The sequence below is a fragment of the Macrobrachium rosenbergii genome, chromosome 5, assembly GCF_040412425.1.
Source record: "Macrobrachium rosenbergii isolate ZJJX-2024 chromosome 5, ASM4041242v1, whole genome shotgun sequence".
In the NCBI taxonomy this organism is placed as follows: Eukaryota; Metazoa; Arthropoda; class Malacostraca; order Decapoda; family Palaemonidae; genus Macrobrachium; species Macrobrachium rosenbergii.
The window spans coordinates 49,155,808-49,180,918 of record NC_089745.1 but is presented as its reverse complement, the minus strand read 5'-3'; the positions used below and the strand labels follow the sequence as shown (position 1 = coordinate 49,180,918).

Sequence of the window (25,111 nt, the reverse complement as noted above, 5' to 3'; positions counted from 1 at the left end):
GTAACAAAGGCAGAAGTACTTGTATTTGGGTGATTAAGCACTTGCAATTTATTATGGAGCTGTTGTCGCATCCAGTGGCTAGGAAATGGTAACAAAGGCAGAAGTACTTGTATTTGGGTGATTAAGCACTTGCAATTTATTATGGAGCTGTTGTCGCATCCAGTGGCTAGGAAATGGTAACCAAGGCAAAAGTACTTGTATTTGGGTGATTAAGCACTTACAATATATTATGGAGCTGTTGTCGCATCCAGTGGCTAGGAAATGGTAACCAAGGCAAAAGTACTTGTATTTGGGTGATTAAGCACTTGCAATTTATTATGGCGCTGTTGTCGCATCCAGTGGCTAGGAAATGGTAACCAAGGCAAAAGTACTTGTATTTGGGTGATTAAGCACTTGCAATTTATTATGGCGCTGTTGTCGCATCCAGTGGCTAGGAAATGGTAACCAAGGCAAAAGTACTTGTATTTGGGTGATTAAGCACTTGCAATATATTATGGAGCTGTTGTCGCATCCAGTGGCTAGGAAATGGTAACCAAGGCAAAAGTACTTGTATTTGGGTGATTAAGCACTTACAATATATTATGGAGCTGTTGTCGCATCCAGTGGCTAGGAAATGGTAACCAAGGCAAAAGTACTTGTATTTGGGTGATTAAGCACTTGCAATTTATTATGGCGCTGTTGTCGCATCCAGTGGCTAGGAAATGGTAACCAAGGCAAAAGTACTTGTATTTGGGTGATTAAGCACTTGCAATTTATTATGGCGCTGTTGTCGCATCCAGTGGCTAGGAAATGGTAACCAAGGCAAAAGTACTTGTATTTGGGTGATTAAGCACTTGCAATTTATTATGGAGCTGTTGTCACATCCAGTGGCTAGGAAATGGTAACCAAGGCAAAGTACTTGTATTTGGGTGATTAAGCACTTGCAATTTATTATGGAGCTGTTGTCGCATCCAGTGGCTAGGAAATGGTAACCAAGGCAAAAGTACTTGTATTTGGGTGATTAAGCACTTGCAATTTATTATGGAGCTGTTGTCGCATCCAGTGGCTAGGAAATGGTAACCAAGGCAAAAGTACTTGTATTTGGGTGATTAAGCACTTGCAATTTATTATGGAGCTGTTGTCGCATCCAGTGGCTAGGAAATGGTAACCAAGGCAAAAGTACTTGTATTTGGGTGATTAAGCATTTGCAATTTATTATGGAGCTGTTGTCGCATCCAGTGGCTAGGAAATGGTAACCAAGGCAAAAGTACTTGTATTTGGGTGATTAAGCACTTGCAATTTATTATGGAGCTGTTGTCGCATCCAGTGGCTAGGAAATGGTAACCAAGGCAAATGTACTTGTATTTGGGTGATTAAGCACTTGCAATTTATTATGGAGCTGTTGTCGCATCCAGTGGCTAGGAAATGGTAACCACCAGGCAAATGTACTTGTATTTGGGTGATTAAGCACTTGCAATTTATTATGGAGCTGTTGTCGCATCCAGTGGCTAGGAAATGGTAACCAAGGCAGAAGTACTTGTATTTGGGTGATTAAGCAATTACAATTTATTATGGAGCTGTTGTCGCATCCAGTGGCTAGGAAATGGTAACCAAGGCAGAAGTACTTGTATTTGGGTGATTAAGCACTTACAATTTATTATGGAGCTGTTGTCACATCCAGTGACTAGGAAATGGTAACCAAGGCAGAAGTACTTGTATTTGGGTGATTAAGCACTTGCAATTTATTATGGAGCTGTTGTCACATCCAGTGGCTAGGAAATGGTAACCAAGGCAAAAGTATTTGTATTTGGGTGATTAAGCACTTGCAATTTATTATGGAGCTGTTGTCGGATCCAGTGGCTAGGAAATGGTAACCAAGGCAAAAGTACTTGTATATTGGGTGATTAAGCACTTGCAATTTAGAGGATTTAAGCCTGATTGATCATGCTGTAAGCCAGAGTGTATGAGTGTAATGTAAAGACGTGGAGGGGACGTTGTAAGAGGTTTAAAAACTTGCATGTATGAAGAATTTATAATTCTATGTTTATGTATCTTGAAAATGTCAAGGTGATACTTGAATGATCCTTTGTTTCTTTCAGGTTCGCTTATGGGAAGACACTTGATAGTAGAGAGGAAAATTTTATTGGTTGCTTAACTCTCAGGACAATGTTTTTTGAGATAAGTAGTACTTGTACTGTTTCAAAAATATTACATGCAAATTATCTGTATCTTGTTAGAGCTTCGCAAACCTAAGCTGGTTTTACCACATCATTAGTGGAGCTGTGTATACGACAAATTAAATGACTGATTATCAAATAACTAAGTGTTTAATTTTTCAGAGGTGTAAGAAGAAGAAGAAGAAGAATAAGGTGTATGTACGATAGAGGACATCTGCTACATGATGGTGTTGACTGTAGGATCATAATATATGCTCAAGATTGTGTCTTGACTGTAGGATCCTCGTAATCAGGTAATTATTTAACCTGTGTTGTTGTCTTGGTAATTTAAATGCAATGCCCAAATAAATTTAGATTGGAATTACGGAATTTACGGTATACGTAAGATGTGTTGGTGGAATCCCCTGGTGTATCTGGGTTTGGTAGAATGAAAAAAACTTCAATTCCTGTATGTTTTTTGCAAATTTGTAAGAAGTCAAAAGTATACGTCATAATTGAGCAAATATTAAATCTCATTAGTCACACCTGAACAGACTATTCTATGGCACCTGTGCAATGTAAATTATAGATTTTTTAGCAGATTGCTTGCTTCTGAGTTATAATCACTCTATCACTTTATTCTCCAAGTCTTGGCATTGATTGCAAGGCTACAGTCTGGATTACTGTAATCAGAATTTTTTAGTAATACTGTATTTGATCTCAAGGAGAGAGAGAGAGAGAGAGAGAGAGAGAGAGAGAGAGAGAGAGAGAGAGAGAGAGCGCCTTCTATATCTCAGGCAGCCTAATAACAATCATCTTGCCAAATTCACCATATACCATGTGAATATTGGTAATTCTCAGATGGCACTGTACGGTGACTGCATCTTCCCTCTTGCAAACCTTGGAATTCACTATATGCACACTTAGCCCCCAAAAAAAAAAATATATATATATATATATATATATATATATATATATATATATATATATATATATATATATATATATATATATATATATATATATATATATATATATATAATATATATATATATATATATATATTATATATATATATATTATATATATATATATATATATATATATATATATATATATATATATATATATATATATATATATATATATATATATATATATGTGGGTGGGCCTGTCTACTGTAGTTTGTATGTGGTTCCTTGTGGGAATGATTGTTTGTTCCTTTTTTTCAAATGGTTTGTTTCTAGTATTGCATGAATATTCTGTGGGTGTCCTGCACTTATGTAATAAATTTTTTTATGTTTTTGGCTCACTTTGTGATAGTTTTGATATATCGACATTCGTTTGTTGACAAGGTGCGCATGAAAAACTGTATACCATAGAAAATAATGCAGAAATAACCAAAGACATTGTGAACCTGTACTGGAATTAAGGGAAGTGTTAATAGTCTTGATAACTCTCTACCGGAATATCAACGCTGTTTTCACAGTAATTTGGCCTCTTCATGAAGGTTGTAACGTAATTTTTTCCTCATATAGTGTCTATACTTGAAACCGTGATCCCGAAAACTTTGCTCCTTATCATTGAATGCGGTCAAGAGAGAGCAACTACCTGTTCTTTTTCAGTAGTTTGACAGGACTATAGAGTTACCTGCTAACTCATAAGGTTGCCCGAAAGGGTTGTTTTGAATAAATATACAGTATTAGAATTTATTCATTAATTTACAACTTAAAAGTTTTATGATGGGATAAACTGAAATTTTTGAAAATTCTGACAGTATCGCTTGTAGGGATTTATTTCCCAAACTTCCTATTTATTTTCAGTTGAAGACTAGAGAATCACATGAAATGTTTTAATTGTAAATGCTTCTGGCGTTAAAACAGCACGTTTGATCATGAGGTAATTGTCTCTAGTAATTAAAACTAAGCAATGGTCCAAGACTGACTTGAAAATTATTTTGAGAGGCTGACTGGAATAACATGTTCAGTGATGTCACGTCTAAATTGGTTGCAGTCAGAGGGGCATCCTGTCCTGCCATGAAGTCACAACCACAGGGACACCCCATCCAGACAAGAAGTCACAACCAATGGGGCGTCTCATTCCTCAAAAATATTGCAGCCAAAGGGGCGTCTCATCCATCAAAGAAGTTGTAGCCAGAAGGGGTGCCCCATCCCTCAAAGAAGTAGTAGCCAAAAGGGCATACCCATCCCACGAAGAAGTCAAAGCCAAAGGGGTGCTCCATCCCTCAAAAAAGTTGTAGCCAAATGGAGCACCCTATCCTTCAAAGAATTTGTAGCCAAAGGGACACCCCATCCCTTAAAGAATTCACAGCAAAAGGGGCGCCCCATCTGTCAAGAAGTCATAGCCAGAGGGGCACCTTATCCCTCAAAGAAGTTGCAGACAAGGGGGCACCCCATCCCTTAAAGAATTCACAGCAAAAGGGGCGCCCCATGCTGTCAAGAAGTTATAGCCAAAGAGGCACCTCGTCCCTCAGAGATGTTGCAGCCAAAGGTTGCCAAAAATGGCTAAATAGTCCATAGGGTGCCCCATGCATATTAGGAATGGCTTTGAATGTCCTCCTGTCGTATTCCCCCGATCTAACAATAATGATCTTTTTTCACAACAGAACAGTGCTTGGTATTTTCGGCATTCGAGATTACAATATAATAAGCCACCACAAATTGTGAATTTTCAGTAATCAAATATGTTTTATAAGTACTTGAAATTATTCTCCTTAAACATTTTTTCCCAGTAAATTATACGAAATTAGTATAAATGTTAGATTGGCGATCACCTTACATAGACATTAAGGAAACTGAGAATGCAAATAAAGCTGCAAAATCTGCAACTCACTGACCAGCTCAAATATACTAAATCATGTAATTGCATTTCCAGCTCGGATGATAGAGTGAAAACATTAAATGCACTGTTGAATGGTGGTCGTCTTTGACCTTTAATTTGGTAACTCAAGCCAGCAGTACTGTATTTGAGAAGTAACCCACAGGACTCAGTTGCAGAAAAGAGAACAAAACTTTAATTTTCAGCTAACAATAAATATCAAGTCTTGGAAATACTCTTAAAGAAGTTTTATTAGAAGCTTCAACTTTTCAGTTTATCCAGTTATAGAGTTTTTGAGATGCAATGTTGCATGAAATCTAATACGTTAAGAACAAAACCTTGATTCCACCCCTGTGAGAGTGAGTTTGGTCTGATTCAAAATTTGAAGGTAATTTTAGCTCTAAAATCCATGAAAATTTTGTAGTGAAGGGTTATTTATAGCATTATTCACTGAAAGTAGTTGTTGAGTTTACAATTTAGAGATAGCCAGCCAGGTCTTGTTTATTTCTTCAGGTTTCACGCAGTTTGCAGGTCATGGCATTGGTTAAGCAACTTCAGCAATAGCATGTAAATTAAATTTTTCATACGAGTATTTTACTTAAGATTTGCACGCCTTTATCACTTTGTCCTGCTTCTTGGCCAGTTCTGTGTATATAGGGGACTGTACAGTATTTTCATGGCATAATGAGTAGTATAGTATATGTTACTTTACACCCTCATTTAAATTGCTGGTACTTGCTTAACACTTTTCAGCATAGAGGAAGTTTCCGACCTTAAATTTCTATCAGCATTTCATAATTAGGGCGCGTTTGCGCAGAAGGAATAAATTCTCCAGTAGGATTTTATCCCTTTTATACCTTTAAATTGAAGGTATGGTTGAAACCTTGGTATTTCATTAAAGTTTGTTCATTTTATCCCAGCAAACATGTTGCGTTCTATTCTCAGGCACGAGCCGGCAATCATGTTGCCTTCTGTTCTTAGATACTATATAGGAAGGTAGTTTTGTGTGTTCTTAGATACTATCTAGCAAGGTAGTTTTGTGTGTTCTTAGATACTATCTAGCAAGGTAGTTTTGTGTTTTAGATCATATAGTGAGTAAGGCTGCTGATCATGTTCCTTATCATTAAAACACTGAACATTTTAGGGGTGGGATTTGGGTAATGATTTAAGAGAAAGAAAAGTTGTCATTTCTTATTTGTTAAACCAGTGATTTTGAAGGTCTTTTGCCAGTTGTTTTACTCTGTAATGAATTTGCTTGTAGGTTAACTCAGGGTCTATAGGATGAGGGGTTGACCATAGCAATTACAACGACTTGGCAGCTGCATTAGGGGATTTTGCCTGTTGGTTCGTTCCAAACAGCCAGACCAATGTGACAGCAGTTAAAGGATGAATGGTTTTTCAGTTCTAGTAGTTTTTTTGTTACTAATGTATGGCTTGGTTTGATTTAGTGTGCAGCATGTGGTTCTGGCCCTTAATCCATCTTTTCATGTGTGGAAAACTGTTGTAAATTTGAGCTTAAGTTTCCTTGTGCCATAATCTGTGATTAGCTTAATTTCCCTGTATCCCAACAGTGAATGTCTTCTTACCAAGAATTTTAGGTGACCAAAAATTTAAGAGGATTCCTTTCCATTTTTGTCCATTGCACCAAACAGTCCTGTAGAGGTGTGTGTCTGGTCTGTAAAGTGTTTTTTCAGTTTCAGAAGGCTCTTTCTCCAGATAAAGAATTTTATTTGCATTACATTGAAGATAATTTATTAACGTTAGCCAATATTACCAGATCGTCAATAGCGTAACCATAAAGTAAATGTAATATGAATTGTGTCAATATGCAAAGAGTAATGCACGTTTATACAGCTACATGAAAAGATGCACGATACCCGTCTTAAGTTGTGTAGATTTTCATGGTTGGTGCCATTGTTTTATGTGGTTAAAATTTCTTGTGCACTGAAACATTTTTATTTTGCAGCTGAATGTAAGGTGAAGTTGCAGTCTCCAGGCCCCAGGGGCATCCCAGTTTTCGAAGAAATTGCAGCCCACAAGGCACTTTGTCCTGCTGGGAGGTTGCAGCCCACAGGGCGCCTTATCTGCCTGGAAGCTGCAGCCCACTGGGCACCTTAACCTGCATTTTGGGGGGAGCCTCATACAGAAGTTGTCTTAGAAGAGTGAGCCACCGCTTTTGTTTAAGCAGTAACAGCTAAAGGGGGGTGTCCACATTGCTAAGTGAGTTAATGTCATCAGAAGTTTTGAGACTACAACTACCTCGCCCTTCAAAGTTTGATTGGGCTGCACCTGTTCCAGTAAAAAGGGCTGTTCTTCCTGCCTTGATAAAAGTGTAACCCCTCCTGGTGGTTTCACACTTGAAAGAAAGGGTAGGGTGGGGTGTCTAATAAAGTTCATGAAGGGGTTTAAGAAATTGCAACTAGATGTGATTCCAAATATTTCCAATAAAACATTTATGAAGGAAACACCATTTTATTTCGGGGTTTTTATTGCTATTCATCATAAATTATAGAGAAGCTGTACGAATGGTGGTATTTAAACTCATGACACTACTAGTAGTAGTAGAATTGTGAAATAATTTTGTTTGTAGTTTAGCTTGCAGATTTCAAGAGTGAATCTTGAAGGCCAAAGGCTGTACCTCAAACATTGTATATATATAGGCAGTTTAAACCCCTCACATGTTTAGAAAAGGATAACTTGCACGACTTGTGTGATCTAGTTGGCACAGAAGAGACAGGTAAAATCAATTTCGAGCTAAACCACTGGCAATGTCCCGGGTTCTTGTTTCTTCCAGCTTCTTCTCAAGGTTCGTCAAGTCTCTCTGTGGGTCGAACTGCCCACAGTCAGGACCGTCCAAATTGCCTTCACCATATTTCTTTTTCTGCTGTATTTCTTCCGATTTCTTCATCACGATGGTCAAATTCCTCCTTTATACATCAGTGAGCCATTGGATGTCCAGCTTGTGTATTCTTGGATAGCCAAGCCAGAGCCCGATCCTCGATGTCCAGCTTGTGTATTCTTGGATAGCCAAGCCAGAGCCCGGTCCTGGATGTCCAGCTTGTGTATTCTTGGATAGCCAAGCCAGAGCCCGGTCCTGGATGTCCAGCTTGTGTATTCTTGGATAGCCAAGCCAGAGCCCGATCCTGGATTTCCAGCTTGTGTATTCTTGGATAGCCAAGCCAGAGCCCGGTCCTGGATGTCCAGCTTGTGTATTCTTGGATAGCCAAGCCAGAGCCCGATCCTGGATTTCCAGCTTGTGTATTCTTGGATAGCCAAGCCAGAGCCCGATCCTCGATGTCCAGCTTGTGTATTCTTGGATAGCCAAGCCAGAGCCCGGTCCTGGATGTCCAGCTTGTGTATTCTTGGATAGCCAAGCCAGAGCCTGGATGTCCAGCTTGTGTATTCTTGGATAGCCAAGCCAGAGCCTGGATGTCCAGCTTGTGTATTCTTGGATAGCCAAGCCAGAGCCCCGATCCTGGATGTCCAGCCCCTCTGCCTTCACAGCCGTCCAGGTTAACTTCACCTTTCTTTCCAGTTTTCCGTATTTCTTCCAACTTGATCACATGGTCCAACATTTTTCCACGCATCTGCGGATATATTTTCTGTTTTAGGACTGTATCAATTGCATATTTACTAGAAAAATTATTTTCCTATTCAATTGAAACTTGCAAAATTGATATCGTCACTGAATCGATCTAAATAAAAACCCTGCTACCAAAAACGAACACATCTTGAACTGGAAATAAATGTCCAGGACGTGTACTACCATATATCAAATTATGTTCAGTAAAAAGAAAAAAAATCAAATGTTCAGTACAAAAAAAAATACCCCTAGGCTCCCTTACCGCCTGTTCTTATTAATTACAGTCCAAATTACAAAATCTTTATCCGAAACCCAAATAATCTAAACTATCACTTCATGCAATGAGATATATATATCTAGCACTTATATAACTAGCACTTTATTCACCTACCATTTAATTCACGCATTACAAACACTTTATTCACCTACCATTTAATTCACGCATTACAAATGAAGTTAAAATCAGCAACAACAGATATGCTAGGGTTGTGTAATGTAAATATATGGGACATTCCCTGGGCAAATAATGCATTTTTCAATTATTTTATGCTTTTAAGCAAGAACTAGTTTTAAACGTTAGAAACTATATTTAATACAAACATTCAAAGTAAAAAGATGGGTAATAAATGTTATGCCTTTTATATGTCCTCCAATAACCTTCATCTACGTTACTAACAACAGTAAAATATAAAAATTCTACCACCAATATCACTTCTACTCACGACTTCGAAAATAAGATACTTGACAAAACCATTTGCAGTATTACCATTTCGTCGTTACTAATCCATTAATGTCAAGTTCTCGAAACAAATCGCCAAAGAAGTCAATGTCAGCTGAAAGCACTTCGGGTAGAGGCAGAGGCAGCTGAATAATCTACTGAAAGCCATCATATCTAACTGGTCACGTCGTGTTGTGTGCACAGCTGGCTGTAGGTTTCAGTACAGGACCCATGTGATTTTTCAGAATGCTACTTTACAAGTAATTTGCTATTATTAACAAGGTACTTTCATCAAGAAAAATGCATCCTTGCTGCTACTGTATTGTCACTCAAGTCCTTGGTAATTTTGACAAATCAAGTTCGAAACCAATAACTGTATGTAATCCTAAAATAGCAAAGTTAACTAAACGCTATAATATTACTCGACAAAATACGTACACAGAAATACGTACTTTAACGAACGATCTTTAACGTAATGCTTAAATGTCATTGCCTACGTGCCACGTGTGTCAGTTCGTGAATAACATGCCACGCAAGGTCTACTCAATACTATTCTCTAGTCTCTAGACCTTGATGCTAGGTGTCGGTTCGTGAATAAATTTCTAGTCTATTACAGAAATTATGAAATTTCCTTACCCACCTTACAGTCAAATCACTATTTCGAACTATTAGCCTACTATTGAATAAGTTAGTTTACATTGTCTTGAAAGGTTTAATAACATCTCATTACATTGTGACAATCGTAATGCTAGCGACAAATCCTCTATCAGAATTGACACCACCATTCCAAAACAATGTCATTAAACTCCACGGTAATCAAATGTCTTAAGATGAAATTACGACACATTGCAAAGCAAAAATGTTTTGAAATTGCGCTCACGTCAGTTTAAAACTTAAAAAATTCCCTTTAATCATTTAGCAATGATCCTTGTACATTGTCAAGAAAATGAGAAGCTTTTGGGGTCTGGCCTTGGCGTCAGTAAATTCTCAAGTTTCCTGTACTTCAACGTACAGCCAGCAATAATTACACGTTTAGATTAAAACAAGTTAGAAAGGTTGTGGTCTTCACGTCCGGTTAGTCTATTACGATGCTTTTAAATGCATAATCAGTTACACAGACGAAGAGAATACAAATTTAAGTGACGATTGTGTGCCACCTCTGCTCCAAGTATGAATACTAATGAAAACTGCACAAGGGTGCAGCAAACGTTTGTCTTTACGTGGTTTTGTAAATATTCCTGTAATGGCTGTTGTTGAAACATGCCACAACGACTGGAATACCAATAAAGCATCACGGTACTTGATTTTTTCCTTTTGGTTCCTTCAGATACCTCACAAGCCTAACATTAGTACTCGAAGAGGTTATCGCACACCCCCGTAGTGGGGTAGTGCCGTCAGTGAACCTCAAGTGGTACACTGTAGGCATTACTTACGCTTTTTGCAGCGTCCCTACAGCCCCTTGCTGCAACTCTTTGATGCCTTTAACTGTACCTCCGCTCACATAACCTTCCATCTTTCCACCCTCTAACAAATGCCTACGATACCTCTATTTTCTCATAACGGTCCGAAAAAGGAAATTGTAAATATCTAAGCATACGGCTGAATTCATTACCCTCAATTGCATTAATTTTTCCTAAAGCAATCTAATCGCCAGTCAAAATAATCCTGCTTTAAAGATAAGTACTTACTGGAAACAACTGCTAAAATGTCAATAACTTACTCCCCTTGATACCTACTGATACAATGATTGTCCAAACTACGAAGTTGAAAATATCTACAATAACTTACTCCCCTTGATACCTACTGATACAATGATTGTCCAAACTACGAAGTTGAAAATATCTAATCTCACCGTGCACGCAAAAACATTGAATATTTTTGGTTGGGTCAAAACTTAACCACTCGCACTTTATTCCGAAAGTCATTATGTCACAAACTATCAGAACATTGCACGCAAACTCGAGAAGTTTCAGCAGTACCTGCTCAAAATATTAATAGCGGTTGTACAATTAACTGAATTAACCTAAAAATCTTAGGCCAGTCAAGTGGCTTATATTTAGTTTTCATAGGAATATTCCGTTGAATTATAAGCACATTCTCGTTTACTTTACATTCTCGTTTTTATGAGAATTTCTTTACTTTGTCTTCTGTCCGGTACACTATTGTTCATTCTCATTTGGTATATTAAGCCATAATACTTTCTTCCATTCTTGTTTACCCTGCCTATACCTACACACACTGACGTTCTTCTGATACAAATTCCTGCCTAACTACTACGCACGGTCAAAAGCCTAAACCATCCGAATTTAGGGAAATTTCTAACCGCTAGAAGCCAAGAACCTCAGCAACTGACAGATGTGAATAACCTCACTCAAATTTTCCTTTATGCCGTTCCTTTACTAACGGCATAATCTCATTTATTAGTTCAACAGAGGCCCCCTGCCCCTACTTGGTACGGGAAGTTATTACTACTTCAGACTGTCCTCTCAATATTCTTTTCGTCCAAGTATTACAAAAGGCTGTCCTTTCTCACAAATTGATTTTCATATTTTTGCTAGTATTAAGCAACGCCGATATAGTCTAATCAAGTTGGTGAAACGCTGCTTTAATTCATGTTAAAGAGCTGATAAAAGGATTTGAAGAGCTACCTCAAAATACACATGCAGAGCACCCAAGCCAGACCACGAACAGTAGATAGGCTATTCTCATGCATTTATCTCAGTGTTAATGATAAAAGGAAAACCAAACTACAACTTCAATGTTTGTTAAACTAATATACCAACACTGAATCAGTATCCAGTGTAAGAATAATGTATGTTTAACATCTTACTTTTTGTTAAACAGTTTCTAGTTTTAGCAGCCTTCTGTTTCTGATATTTCAATCTGGTCGCTTAAGCGTAGTCCTCACGCCAGGCCTTCTTGAACCATGGGGCAGTTTATACACTCAACAGCTGTAAAAAGAAAAAAAAAAATCTTTCTACACCAATGTACCTCAAAATACATTTTACTCTTACCTTTCCTACATTAACAGCAAAGGCTGAAAATTGCAATTGTCATTTTAAAACTAACCAAAATCTTAAAAGAAATTGTTTCACTTAAAAAATTCTTTCATCCTTCAAGTGGCGTGCTTTACCTATCTTATAAACGGTATACAACTTGTAAAAATAGTTCCAAACACTAGGGAAAAAACTGCAGCAGGTAGATTATCATATATAAGATTTTCCATTGCGTCTGAAATTCAGTTCAAGGGCCTCTCAGAATTTAATGTTAATACACTGGTTCGACAATACTAAAATAACCACAGATTTATTAGGCTTACCTTCTCTCACATCCCCAAAACTAAACTTTCTCCTCTGGTCCGACATCATCCTGTTTTAGATTAAGCCAGACTTGTGTTGGCACAGGCAACCCTTCAACTGATTTTGGCACAGTTTAGTGTTACTATCCACTCGAGTCTGCGCAGTTAACACACATCTGCAAAGAATTATCTTAATTATAAAGGTTATACTTAACTACAAAGTTCATGTTACAAATATCTATGTGTAAATCTTCAAAACTTCCAAAACTGACCTCTTAATTTCAGACCTCAACTCCAGGCAACAAAGCTGCCACAAACTAAGGCCATGGAAATAAAACACATTTAGGCCGTGAAATTCCTTAGATTAAGCTCGTACACCTCACATGCCATCCCTCCACAATATTCCCCGAGTACTGTAACCCATAGTTAAGAATGATGTTAGCAGTACGCAGAGAATCTCATTCTTTCACCAAAAACTTAAAAATTGCATTTACCTTAGAAATTTTACGTTACACAGATATTTTCACCTTGTCTGGATTATCAGCATCCTAGAACAAGAAGCCTAAACCCGTGTATTTCATTTCTAACAGCTGAGAAAATTCGTGCTTGTTATATTTTAAGCTTTGTCAATAATACCTGTATAGTGGACCATGATTTACCAACTGCTACTAGCTTCACAAAGTATCCAATTTTATCGGTCTCTTGCTATCAGGGTCCCAGCGAGTCTAACTTCCAAGCTAAAACCATAACAGCTTTGTTGAATTAAATTTTTCCATTCAACAGCAAAATCTCTTACATCACAGTGGTTATGGACAAAAAGCGTTCGGCCATGAATTCTGGAAGAGTTTTTATTGTCATAACTCATTTTCTTTGCATAGCTTCACAGTCCAGGCATTAGTTACTCAAGTCAACGATCTTGGTAAATTTAATCAACCTGTGGGCGCAGTCTTAATAACTGCATTAAAATTTCAGATTCGGTTGTTCACTAGATACATTTGGAACGAGCTATTTCGTGCATCAACTTGAGGATTTTGTAACAAACTTAATATTTCCATAAAAAACTTTTAATCAAAGCTACCAATTCCATAATCACGAAGTACCCATTACAGTCACAAAGTCAAGCTAAATTTAAAACTGCGAGAATGGGGTCACGCTCAATTTAAAACCTGCAGAAAGCAACTCCCCCACCCCCACCCACCCGACCCACCCGACCCCCAGTTTATTTTTTTTATTATTTTAATGATCCCTTACAAAACTACATTTCAACAAAAACTTAAAATCAAAGATTAAATGAACAGGAATCTCTGAAAAGTAGGTGAAAGCCGCCAGCAAGACTAATTTATTAATATTTAATATTCCTGACAAAATCCTTCACCACCATTCCCTTCCCATACAATTCAAAAGAATAAAATTATCCACACGCAGATTTGAGCAAGATCACAGACCGCAAATCACTAAAGCCTTTAGAGACAAAGCCAGTTTCATGCAGTCTGAATATGCAGTCTCAAACACGTTAAAATTACTAGTACCCTTTACTAAGACTTGAAAAACCAAATGCCAGTTATTTTTATATTTGCTTGTCAAGTTCACTTAAACGAGCATGCAAAACCAACTGACAAGTACTCAGTCACAAACTTGATAATAGTCGCCTAACTTAATTAGAATAACCAATTTAAATTCTGAAACAGGCATCAACTTGACATGAAATTTGGGCCAAATGGTCCAGCATTAGGGACAGAAGGCCTTTCTGCTTCGCATAGCAAAATAAGGAAGCCATACCGTTGGAATCTAATTCAGCATTCAGCTGGGATATAAGTAAGATATGTGACCCATTAATCCCGTCTTAAAAGATTAAGGATCATGGACTAAAATTTGATCAGAACTGAACTTTTAAAAATTTTACAACGCTTCGTTATAACTAAATTATCTGCCAGAATAAACACTAAAATTACTATTTCATACTTGCTAGACACCAACCCATTTAAAAACCACCATTCTAAATGGAACTATTATACCAGAAAACTAGCCACCTTTAATACAGCAGTTGAATTATGGCAACTTTCAAGCAAAGCGTTTAAGAGTTTTACACAAAAATGCATACTTTGTTACTGAAGACCAGTTAAAATTAAGACTTCTGAAAACTATAAGAAATCTTAATTGATCAGGATACACTGAAATAAATTCAAAATAAGCAAACATTACAGAAATGTAATGCTACTTGATAAGATACTGTGCATACAAGATATAGGTGATAGTTCATTGTTGGTATAGTAATTTGAACTCAGCTGTTATCTGCAATTACAAACCCTTTCAATGAAATAAGTAATTTGCTCTTTTCCGCTTCGTTTTCAACAAAAGGATTTCCAGCACATGTGCTGAATTGTGGTAGATAAAAGCCAGCCCAATGAACGCTGGAAAGTACTGTACTTACATTGAAAGCTAGTCTGACTAAGGAGGAAAAATAACTGTTCCACATCGGACACTGGTACTTCAAACAGATGACTATAGCAAAAGTTCAAAAGTTAATTACATCGCCAAAGTATTTTTAAATAACCAATCTGAATCACATGAAACCAACTCTGTCCCCTCTCCGGGAATATTCGTTTTCTTGAGCAACCCTCGTAGCTGGACTATAAAATGGTCTTTGCCGCCAAAATCAGTCGAGGACTGCCGTAAATTTCCAGCACTTTTACACCTACACCAACGTACGGATGGAATTATGATTTTATTCCATTCTGGTCAATGCCTTCACCTTTGAGAATTACATTTCCTTATACTAAAGTCATACAGACCCGTTGGTAAGTTGGTTTAGTTTAAACCGACCTTATGCAGCTCAGCCTCTCCAGTTTGATAAGGAGTAAAAATGAAAGGCCTGGTATGGATCTCTGAACCACCTAGAAATACAGCATTGACAAAAACTCTTTAATGCCCTATATCCTTTTCAGCTTCCCAGAACTAACACGAACACTATCAATTCTCCTTTAAAGGGAAACAGATACACCAAAACACAGCAGGATGGACAAGCTCCGGTTTGTGTAAACTGCTCATACTTAAAAATACGTAAATACCAGGAATTTAAATGCCTTAATAGGACTTCCACCTAACTTATGGTAATTTCCCAAGATTCACGTTCATTTGAAGGTAATTTTTCGGAAAACTCCAGCCAGCCATTTCGGAAGGTTCCAGTTAGCCATTTTTGCATGAAAAACCATTTTGGGTTTTTCATTCAAAAATGGCTAGGAAATGACAGGGCACTAAAAGAACCTGAAAATACCAACGTGACGTAACCTAGGGGTGTTTACTGGTTACAATTTTGCCGTGTTAGCTATGGAGGGGGCGGTACTGTGTTACCTTATAAGTCGTAATTTGATTAATTATTTTTCTCTGTTATTAAGCATTTGCGAAGGTCATGTATTGAGAAGAAAGTTTTCGTTTTGATGAGTTTTATCCAAGAAAAGTATAAGTTGTAATGTGGGAGGTGGCTGGAGTCTTCCGAAAAATAACCCAACGTTGTTCCAGTACACGTATTAGTTTCATGATCAACATAATGAGCAAAAGAGAAGTAACCAAACCAAACAAACTACAGCAGTTAACTTACCACTGGCTAATACAATGATAAACCATGCTTACCTGCTTGCAAGCAAAGGATGAATCATTCTAAATTTCAAATTATGGTAACTTTAGCCGGATGTACTTAAGCTATAACTACCTTACCAAAGACTACGGACAATACCACAACAACATCTAGGAATCCTTTACATAGTAACCAGCCAAACATATTAAGGACGCAAGGATTAAATTCCGACAAAATTCAGTCAAATGACCAAGCTAACCTTGCCGAAGTTCCGTCCGATATTTTAAAAAATTTTTAAGTACCCTAAAGGATCCTTAATGAATAACTGAATTTGGAAATTTTCTAAGAATTCCAACAAACAAGCTAATAATTTCGATCATTTCCTATATCTTTCCACCCACCCATTTTCATACTTTATACTAGATAAATTTAACCTCTAGATTAACTTAAAACGGAAACTCGTTCATAGAAGCACACCACAACCAAATAAAGAGGTGGGGGGTGGTAGATAAGAATTTAAATTGACCAAAGTTAAACCCAAATATGCAAATGTTTTAGCTCTGTTCAACTAGAGACTTGCTTGTTTAAAAGCTACAGCAACAGATTCCTGTTAGTAAATGCACAACTAGCACAGTGCCCCAGTTACAACCACAAAATCAGACCAAAGTTTGATTTATTCTCCAAGATAAACCAAGCAAAGTGTAGAAGACCACAAACCCAAAAGACTTATTACTTTCGCAACATTGAGTTTTGCGTAGAAAACACAAGCTTCTGAAAAAAAAATAAACCTTCAGAGCAAGAAAAAAAAACTCAAAAATACCAGCCTCTGGAAGTAAAAACTGAAGTAACTAATGGGATAATGCATAGGCTACAACTGTGTTCGGATGCCCTATTTTAAATTTCTAAAATAGTCAAATTTGAACTTCGTGTTTACTCCAGTTTAAAGAGATTTAGCGGCGACTTTGGTCTCAAGTTCAAATGTAAAAACTACAGCAGTCCAATACACATACCCTTATATATATAAAAGCACAGGGTCCAGTAACTTTTAAAATTTAATTTCAGTCAAAGACTACTAGAATGGACCACAAATCGACTATACGTTACTAAAACCAAACTGCGAATCCTTGAAACTATCCAGCAAAATCTGGCCACATCAGGCAAAATACGAAAAATCCCAGCAATTGCATCGTATCCCTCATCGCTAATGCTACTTTAAATGAGCAAAATGTGAACGAACCTAAGAGTAGGCGAGAAAACATGAAAAAATTCAAAACTGGCTGTACAGATACTTACATTATCAAACTTGACACAGGCATCGATATACAATGGAATGCCTGAAACTAGATAGCCTACTAAAATTCAATTTTCACGTTACCTTTGCCATAGTTCATCAACTACCAGGCAGTCAGATAATATAATAGGAAAAAAAATTATCACCTATGTTACAAAGTGGCTCCTGAATTTACACTAATCAAACTATATATAATCAAACTTCCTAACAATTTCAACATGGTCTTAAAAGTATTCTGGCTAAGATAACAGAACAGTAGCACAAAAAATTGACAGTTAACAGAATATCCACTTAACGAATCAATTTTCTTACAACCTGATGAAAACGCTTATCTAAAAAATGAACAAATTAACCAACACGAGGTACATACCAATACTCTTTATGCAGAACTTTCCAACGCGAAACATGGCCGGTCTAAACGGAGCTAACTAGACAAACAGCCCAGAACTAACAAATGGAAAAGAGCAAAGGCAAGGATGACGGAAGAGGAAGTGAGGAGTGTGTGAACAGTTTGCGAATTTCTTGCTTTGGTGTCCTTGGAATACAAGTGGAGCCATCTGCGCTCCGGTTCAGGTTATAAAGCTACGTATACAAAATTATACGCATTTTATTTCTGAGAACAAGAAAAATGGAGAAAGCTTCTTACAGATAGAAAATAATATCTAAGAAATAATGCCCCAAAGAAACAGCCCACGAATTTCTTGTTTTGGTGTCCTATGAATACAAGTGGTGCCATTTGTACGTCAGATTCAAGTCATAATCGGCCACTGCTGCCTGTACAAAATCTTATTGCTATTAAAAAGAAAAAAAAAGAGAGAGAGAGAGAAAGAGAAAGCAGCTGACATTGGGAAATAATGACATGAAATAATAAGCAGCCGAAAACCAGAAGTGAAGTACGTGTTGACATCAAATAAAATGAACCAAACAAAAACTTCTTTCAGTTTTCTTCTGAAGATGGAAAGAGAAACCCACACGATTCTTGTGTATATGTAAATATTTACTAGTAAACAAGTTACACACAAGAATCTTGTGGGTTTCTCTTTCCATAAAATAAAATATTACAAGGAGTTTTAATCATGTATAGAAAACATTCTTCCTCTACTGTAGAGTAATGCTCGAGTTGCCTGATATTTTCCCCGTATGACTAACATCTAAAATCTCTTGCGTGTATGATAATATTTCTAAAGATCGGGCGATTCAGTGAAAACCATAGCAATTACTTACCACCAACTGCAACACATTTTTCGGTTAGTTAACCTCAAGTTAACATCCTCTAATTTTATAAGTCGCCAATATAAAATGATACCACGTAAAATAGGGGTGTTTACTGGTTACAACTTTGCCGTATTAGTTATGGAGGGGGCGGGGAGTTGGTGTTGTCATACCTTATAAGTCATAATTTGATGTAGAGCTCTTTTCAAAAATGTAAGCTACAATTTTAAATCGTGTATTGGCAACTTATAAAATAATACCAACTCTTCATATGAGAGACAATGCAACACAACAATTAATTTTCATAAAAAAAAATTGCCTTGCGATAACACAGGCAACTCCTTTACTTCGGGATACCTTTATTATTCATAAAAGAAAACAGGTATTACAGAAAACGGAATCTAAAGAGAAACTTATATAATTTGATAACTCGGTTACAATTTCTCAAAATTCTCATGCTTCGATCTCTTACTTTATTTATAATACACAGCCACAAAACTCATGACAGTACATAGCAATGAACCTCTACATTATTTTGTAGCCGAATCTTGGAGACATTTAAACAACAACACACACACGCTTCTTTTTAAAAGTGACCCTTCTGGTTGTCAGATTTATTTTAGTGCAAGTGAAGAATTACTCTGTAATGTAGTCTGCTACTCAACAAAGATAGCACAGATCACCGTTGTATTTCCCTACCTCTTTGATTACAAAGAGTTTAAGTCAACGTTCCGTCGTAACAACGGCATCTATTGTCTTTTTTTTTTTTTAAAGTTGCCGGCGGTAATTTTTTACAGATATCCGTTTCTGTCTACTATCTACTAATGTATTCTTTTTTATTTCCTTGTGTTCTTCTTATATAAAAAAAATTGTTGTGTCTTTAATAGTTATAATGCATTATTTTGTGTAACTGGGCATTAACTTGTTACTATTTTACGAAAAAAGGGTCATAACCAATACTCTATAATTAGTCGCTAATGGCCTTTCAAATATTCCTCTTAGGATTCTAAACTGTATTTTCTGGTGCCCCTTCACATTTTTGTAACTGATGCAATTGTTTCATCAGTATTTACCATGAATCAACTTACATCAGTTAATCCAATGCTGCAGTGCACGACTTCTGGGCAAATAGCTAGCGCCAACGCTCTCAAGTGAGTTATCGGAAATCCCACACTAGCATAAAATCTTAAAATAATCTATCCTGGGACTATGTCTTACTCAATCCATACTAAGGCGCTATTAGATCAATTCCTAATGGAATGAAATATAGAGTTTAGGCCAAAGGCCAAGCACTGGGACCTATGAGGTCATTCAGCGCTGAAAAGAAAATTGAGAGTAAAAGGTTAAAAAGGAGTAATAGGAAAAAAACCTTGCACTATGAAATAATCGTTAGGAGAGGATGGATAGCAAAATAGACTAAAGTTAATATGAACCGAGGTACAGTAAAATGAATGCAAGGTGCCGAATGGACGCTGCAAAGAACCTTTAGTAATGCCTTCAGTGTACCCCGTGAGGTGCACTGACGGCACTAACCCCCTACGGGGAATTTCTTATGTCAAAATGACAGGCACCAACAATAATCTTACTTACATTATCCAATTGGATCCATGTCGTCGTATTTCGTTGGATGATGTAATTCATTTTGAAATAATAATATATCATAGATATTAAAAACCAATCATTTAAATGAACTACGCACTGGACTTTGTGGTTGTTTAAAGACAGCCAACCCCTTTTCCTTGGACAGTCAAGGCTTGACTTATTTTCAATGCAATAACTGTAGTATAAAGACTAGTCAAACTTTTGCTGCTTTGTAGTAATAGTAACAGTGAAGTGCTACTTCAGAAACTTATGGTATAATGGTAATATTGGAACAGGTGTTGATGGCAGTGGCAATATTGTACTTTTTGTATGATCACAAGTAATAATAATAGTAGCAGACGTCTGTACGGGATGAACGCAGAAATACCTCTAAATGCAGCAGTGTTCTTGAAGAGCTGTTAACATGAAGTACAAAAGTGTTGTAATGGAAACAGCAGGAGCAAAAGTTCCAATAATTTTCACAAATGGTTAGAGCTTTGATGGTGGTTCTAGTTGATGTAAATGGAGAAGGAACAGTTCCAAAAAATTTTATCTTTGTTTACAAGCAGAGTAGAAAATAATGCGGTTTGGATACAGAAGAAATAATTGCATCAGTTCACTGTATATGCTATCTATATATTTACATTTTGGGGAGCACTCCACATGTAGTAAAATATCATTAAGTAGTAGTTCTAGAACTTATGATACAAAGTACAGTATTATAATGGATAGTTTTCGAGGTGTCTGACTTGTACGACCTTTGAAGTGCAGATTAGAAATTTCAATCATACATAAAATTTTTTTGTCAAGAGGAGTACTACAAGGCAATGTTACATAAACCTACATTATGTAGCTGATACGATTTAAAATTACCATAGATTATGAAAAATTACTCATGAAGTGTACATTTTTTGCAGGTGTGTTACACAGTTCTTGCTTGTTTACAGACAGCATTCAAGATATTAAATCCAAAGTAAAGAGCATAATGAACAAAGTAAAGAGACAGACAGACAAGAAAGACATATCTGACAAAGATAAAACAGAATGTAAATCAATGTGGCCAAAAATAATCCCCCCAACAAAACTCATTTTCAAAGAGTGGAAATAAATAATTAAGGAAGTACAAACAGTTAAGACAGTAAGAAATCTTGGAGTGCAAATTGGTGAGCACTTTAATATGATGCATCAAATAACAGATGTATCATATTTTCCTAAGAAATGCAACTTTTCCATAGAAATAGATGAATATGTTTACATTAAAAATGCATGTAAACTAAGAGAAAAGGAATGGGCGAGAGGACACAAAAAATAGAAGCACCTGGAAAAGGCTTGTTAAAAAACATCAACCCTGACTAGGGATTAAGCTAAGAAGAAGAAGGAGAAAATGTATATACTGTAAGTTATCATATAATCACATGAACAAACTACAGCTCTGTAATAGTCTGCTAAATTATTTACTATCGAAGTTACAAGGCTTATATAATAAAGCAGCTAAACAAAGACTGAAGAGCTTGCAGTGATAGTCATACCCATCCGAACTGAGCTTTACTGTTTACCTATTAAAGGAAGACTTGAATGTTAAAATATCTTTTATGTACAAAAATGTTGGAGATCTTTAAACATATATCACAGAAAGTGTAACTACACAGAGTCTTGAATAAAAATAAATGAATTGAGTTAATATCCATGGACATGTTTGATTATGGACTTTAAGGCATGCAGTATCTAATCTAATCAATAAATTACCCAAGAACTAAAAACCTGTCAAAACAGATACTCACAAGAATATCATAAATTACAACTTACAAATACTGTATAAGGAATCCACTTCATGGACCTATGAGGGCTAATGGAATATAAGTTACAAATAAACAAAGTAGATGATGATATGATGTCTGCATCACGGTTTTAGCTTCCTGAAGAATTACTAGCAAAGTCTAATGGTACTGCAAAATTAGTGAGCTTATATTAACCACTAAAAGTGAGAGTTGCACCCATTTCAGTGTGATAATTTGTGTCCTGTCTTTAAGTGTATATCAACAGATAAGAAAAAAAAGACATTGGTTAACTGTATTTGTTACTGACACCCTTTGCTTAAATTAGTACTTCTTGAGTCACAGAATTTTCCAAGTCCTTGGGTCATATCAGGTGCATTTACCCTAAAAGGAAAAAACATTCACATGAAGGGAAGACCCAATTTCAACAAATATAGTCTAAATAACATAATCAATCAGGAGGGAAAAGGAAGGGGCTAGCTTAAATTTCAAAATAAATAGTGGAAAGAAACAAAAGGAATAACAATAAAATATAAGAAAATTACAAACAGTTTCTACCAGATTTCACTAAGCATAAAATGTATCAAAAGGAACATTGAACTACTGAGGTGGATACTTACTGGAGCTATTGGCTTAAGGATGGCATACAACATAACCAAAACAATTAATGGGAAATTTCCTTGAACCCAGCAAGGACAGGAATCAAATTAAATGGGAGCTTATGGATAACCTGAATGCCTGGCTGTTAGTATGATATGTTCCTTGTTTAGAGGCCATGGCGCTATCTGCAGAGACAAATGACTGTCTCTTCATAGTGACAGAGATGTTACTGTTTTCTCTTTATACTTATGAGTATCCTAAGCACCAGCGACCAAAGCTGAGTGTCTGAAAAGGTTAACTGAAAATCACTTCAGAATACACTATTACAAAATCTTGTCTTGTTATCAGTCATAATACTGTTGATCTTTGCTATCAATGTTTTCTTTCTCACTGGTTATTTGAAACTTTAAGAAAGACATCTCTGAATCCCACGATTCACCCAGTCTCTCACAAAAGAGGGATGTCTTTTATGCTACAAAAGAATTTTGCATTACTCAAACAATACAACTTTTTTTCTGTAGAAATTCATGTAGCTCATGATTGTCTACCATTCCCTTGTAATGAAAAACTAAGGTTTATACATTTTTTCATTTTTTTTTGTTAGTTTGCAGTTTCACCCTTAGTACTCTCTCTAGTCCTCTTTGAGAACTTGTGGCCATATTACTTTATATATACTCAACAATGTTTCCCCTATTTTAAGGCACTCTTAATAAAGTAAGAATTGTATCCATAATAAGCAGCTTCAACAAGCTATACAACAATTTCAGCTTTCTCACAGTTCACACATTTTATATTCTCCGAGAGATGAAACTACTTTTAACTACATTCAGAATATGACAAATTTTAAATCAATTTGTATTTTTAATAACTAACAAACCTGTAGTCTTAACGTATGGAAAAATTCTCTTGCGCCTGCTGGAGTCCGGTTAAAAAAAAGTACAAGGATTTAGGTGGCAATGGGAGGTAGCCAAGATGGCAGAAAGGAGGGCACAGGTGACCTACCTTAACCCATCCCAGCAACAACACATCAGTTCCCCTTTGACCCCTTCACAGCAGGTCGTGCTGTTGCCCTCTCTGCCAAGAAGCCGGTTGTTTTTGTCCTTTCCTGCCCGCGTTACGCCTTAGCTTTGTTTTTTCCTTCTTTTTTATGTTGTGTTCTGTGTGATATTGTGCTTTTTGTGTGTTTTTTTTACTTTGGGCATGCAAACCCGCGATTCATCTAAGCTTTCCAAGCCTCAGAGAAATGCCCTGAGGTTGGTAACTGTCCTTGCTCTTGTTTTCTGCCTGCCTTGGATTTAGATCCCCATTCAACTTGTAGCAAGTATAGATCTAACGACTGTAGCGTAAGTAACCCATGTTCTGATTGTGTTGTTGGGTCTCCTGAGCAATGGAAGAATTTTGGTAGGAAGAGGAGATATAAGAGGAAATTGGCGACGCCATCTTGGGAAGGCTCTGCATCTCCAATGGCGGCGAATCGATGGGATCGAGATCAAGACAAAGTTCTGTCTTGGTCTTCAGATCTGCAAGCCCCCAAGAAAGGATTAAGCCCCGAACGAGCCTACACTCCAATGACGTTTTGACTTCCCGACTTAGCCGACAGGCCGGGTCGTGACCCTCTCAAGGCGTGGAGGATGCAGACCATCAAGAACTTTTGACAACCTACGCTGAAGTCGTTGATCTCATTCGTGAGTGTAACGGCTTAGCAGAGGAGACTGTGGCAACCAGTTCGGATTTATCTTTAGGTATTGAAGCCTTGCTAGGGCCTAAGAGAGTGGCGAAGACATTTCTAGGGTTGCCATGCTCTAAACATGCTGGTGGCATTTTTAACCAGGTGAATTCTCTCGTCTCAGGACGGGACAATTCACAGCGTTCCAGTACGTCTTTCAAATTGCTCCCTTCATCTCTTCCCGGCATAAACGGTTTTACGCAACCCCTCTGGTTGCATTGCAGCTTAGACAAATTGATCCAGACCCTGTTTCTTCTAGGCCCAGGGATATCTTTAGACCAAATCAAAGTGGAGGGCACATCCTTCACCTATCAGGAAGCTGCTACCTTGAAGTCAACTGCTTCATCGGCTTTCCAGGCTGTTTCATGGCTTGACCTGTGGTCAACAGCAGTGGCGATGATCTCTTCCACTGCTATGGGTGACTCTGAAGAAAATGCCCCCTTGATTAGGTTGTTGCAGATCTCTTACTTGACCTACTTAACATCTAACATGTGGGCCAACTGGTTGCTTAAAAGAAGGGATGCTGCCTTTTCCAAGTTCTCGAGATCTGTCAATACACATTCAGTCTTAGCCTTGAGGGATGGAGATATTTTAAGTTCATCGTCTCTCTTTCCTAAAGACCAGCTTGACTCCACAAATTTTTAAATTATAATAAGTACCTTTATCTCACAATCAACCAGTATTGTTCAAATCTTCATGAACTAAAAGGTCTGTATCTCACAATTTTGCAACTCTGACAGGATTGAGTAATGGCTAGACAACGGTAGTCTGATGAAATTA

The 25,111-nt window shown here is 37.0% G+C and overlaps 1 protein-coding gene and 1 long non-coding RNA gene across 2 annotated transcripts; one reads left to right on the top strand and one right to left on the bottom strand.

The window, feature by feature from the left end:
* Window positions 1-6,687: 6,687 nt before the first annotated feature.
* LOC136838767 (uncharacterized) lies at window positions 6,688-17,911 on the bottom strand. Its single transcript, XM_067104270.1, has 4 exons — window positions 17,808-17,911; window positions 12,594-12,748; window positions 12,105-12,225; window positions 6,688-8,560 (listed from the first exon to the last, which is right to left on the bottom strand). Exon 4 carries the CDS (start codon window positions 8,558-8,560, stop codon window positions 7,910-7,912), a length of 651 nt encoding a protein of 216 aa, XP_066960371.1. The 5' UTR covers window positions 12,105-12,225; window positions 12,594-12,748; window positions 17,808-17,911; the 3' UTR covers window positions 6,688-7,909.
* Window positions 8,207-8,683, top strand: LOC136838768 (uncharacterized). Its single transcript, XR_010853107.1, has 2 exons — window positions 8,207-8,309; window positions 8,396-8,683. It is a non-coding gene; the product is annotated as an uncharacterized lncRNA (long non-coding RNA).
* Window positions 17,912-25,111: the final 7,200 nt, after the last annotated feature.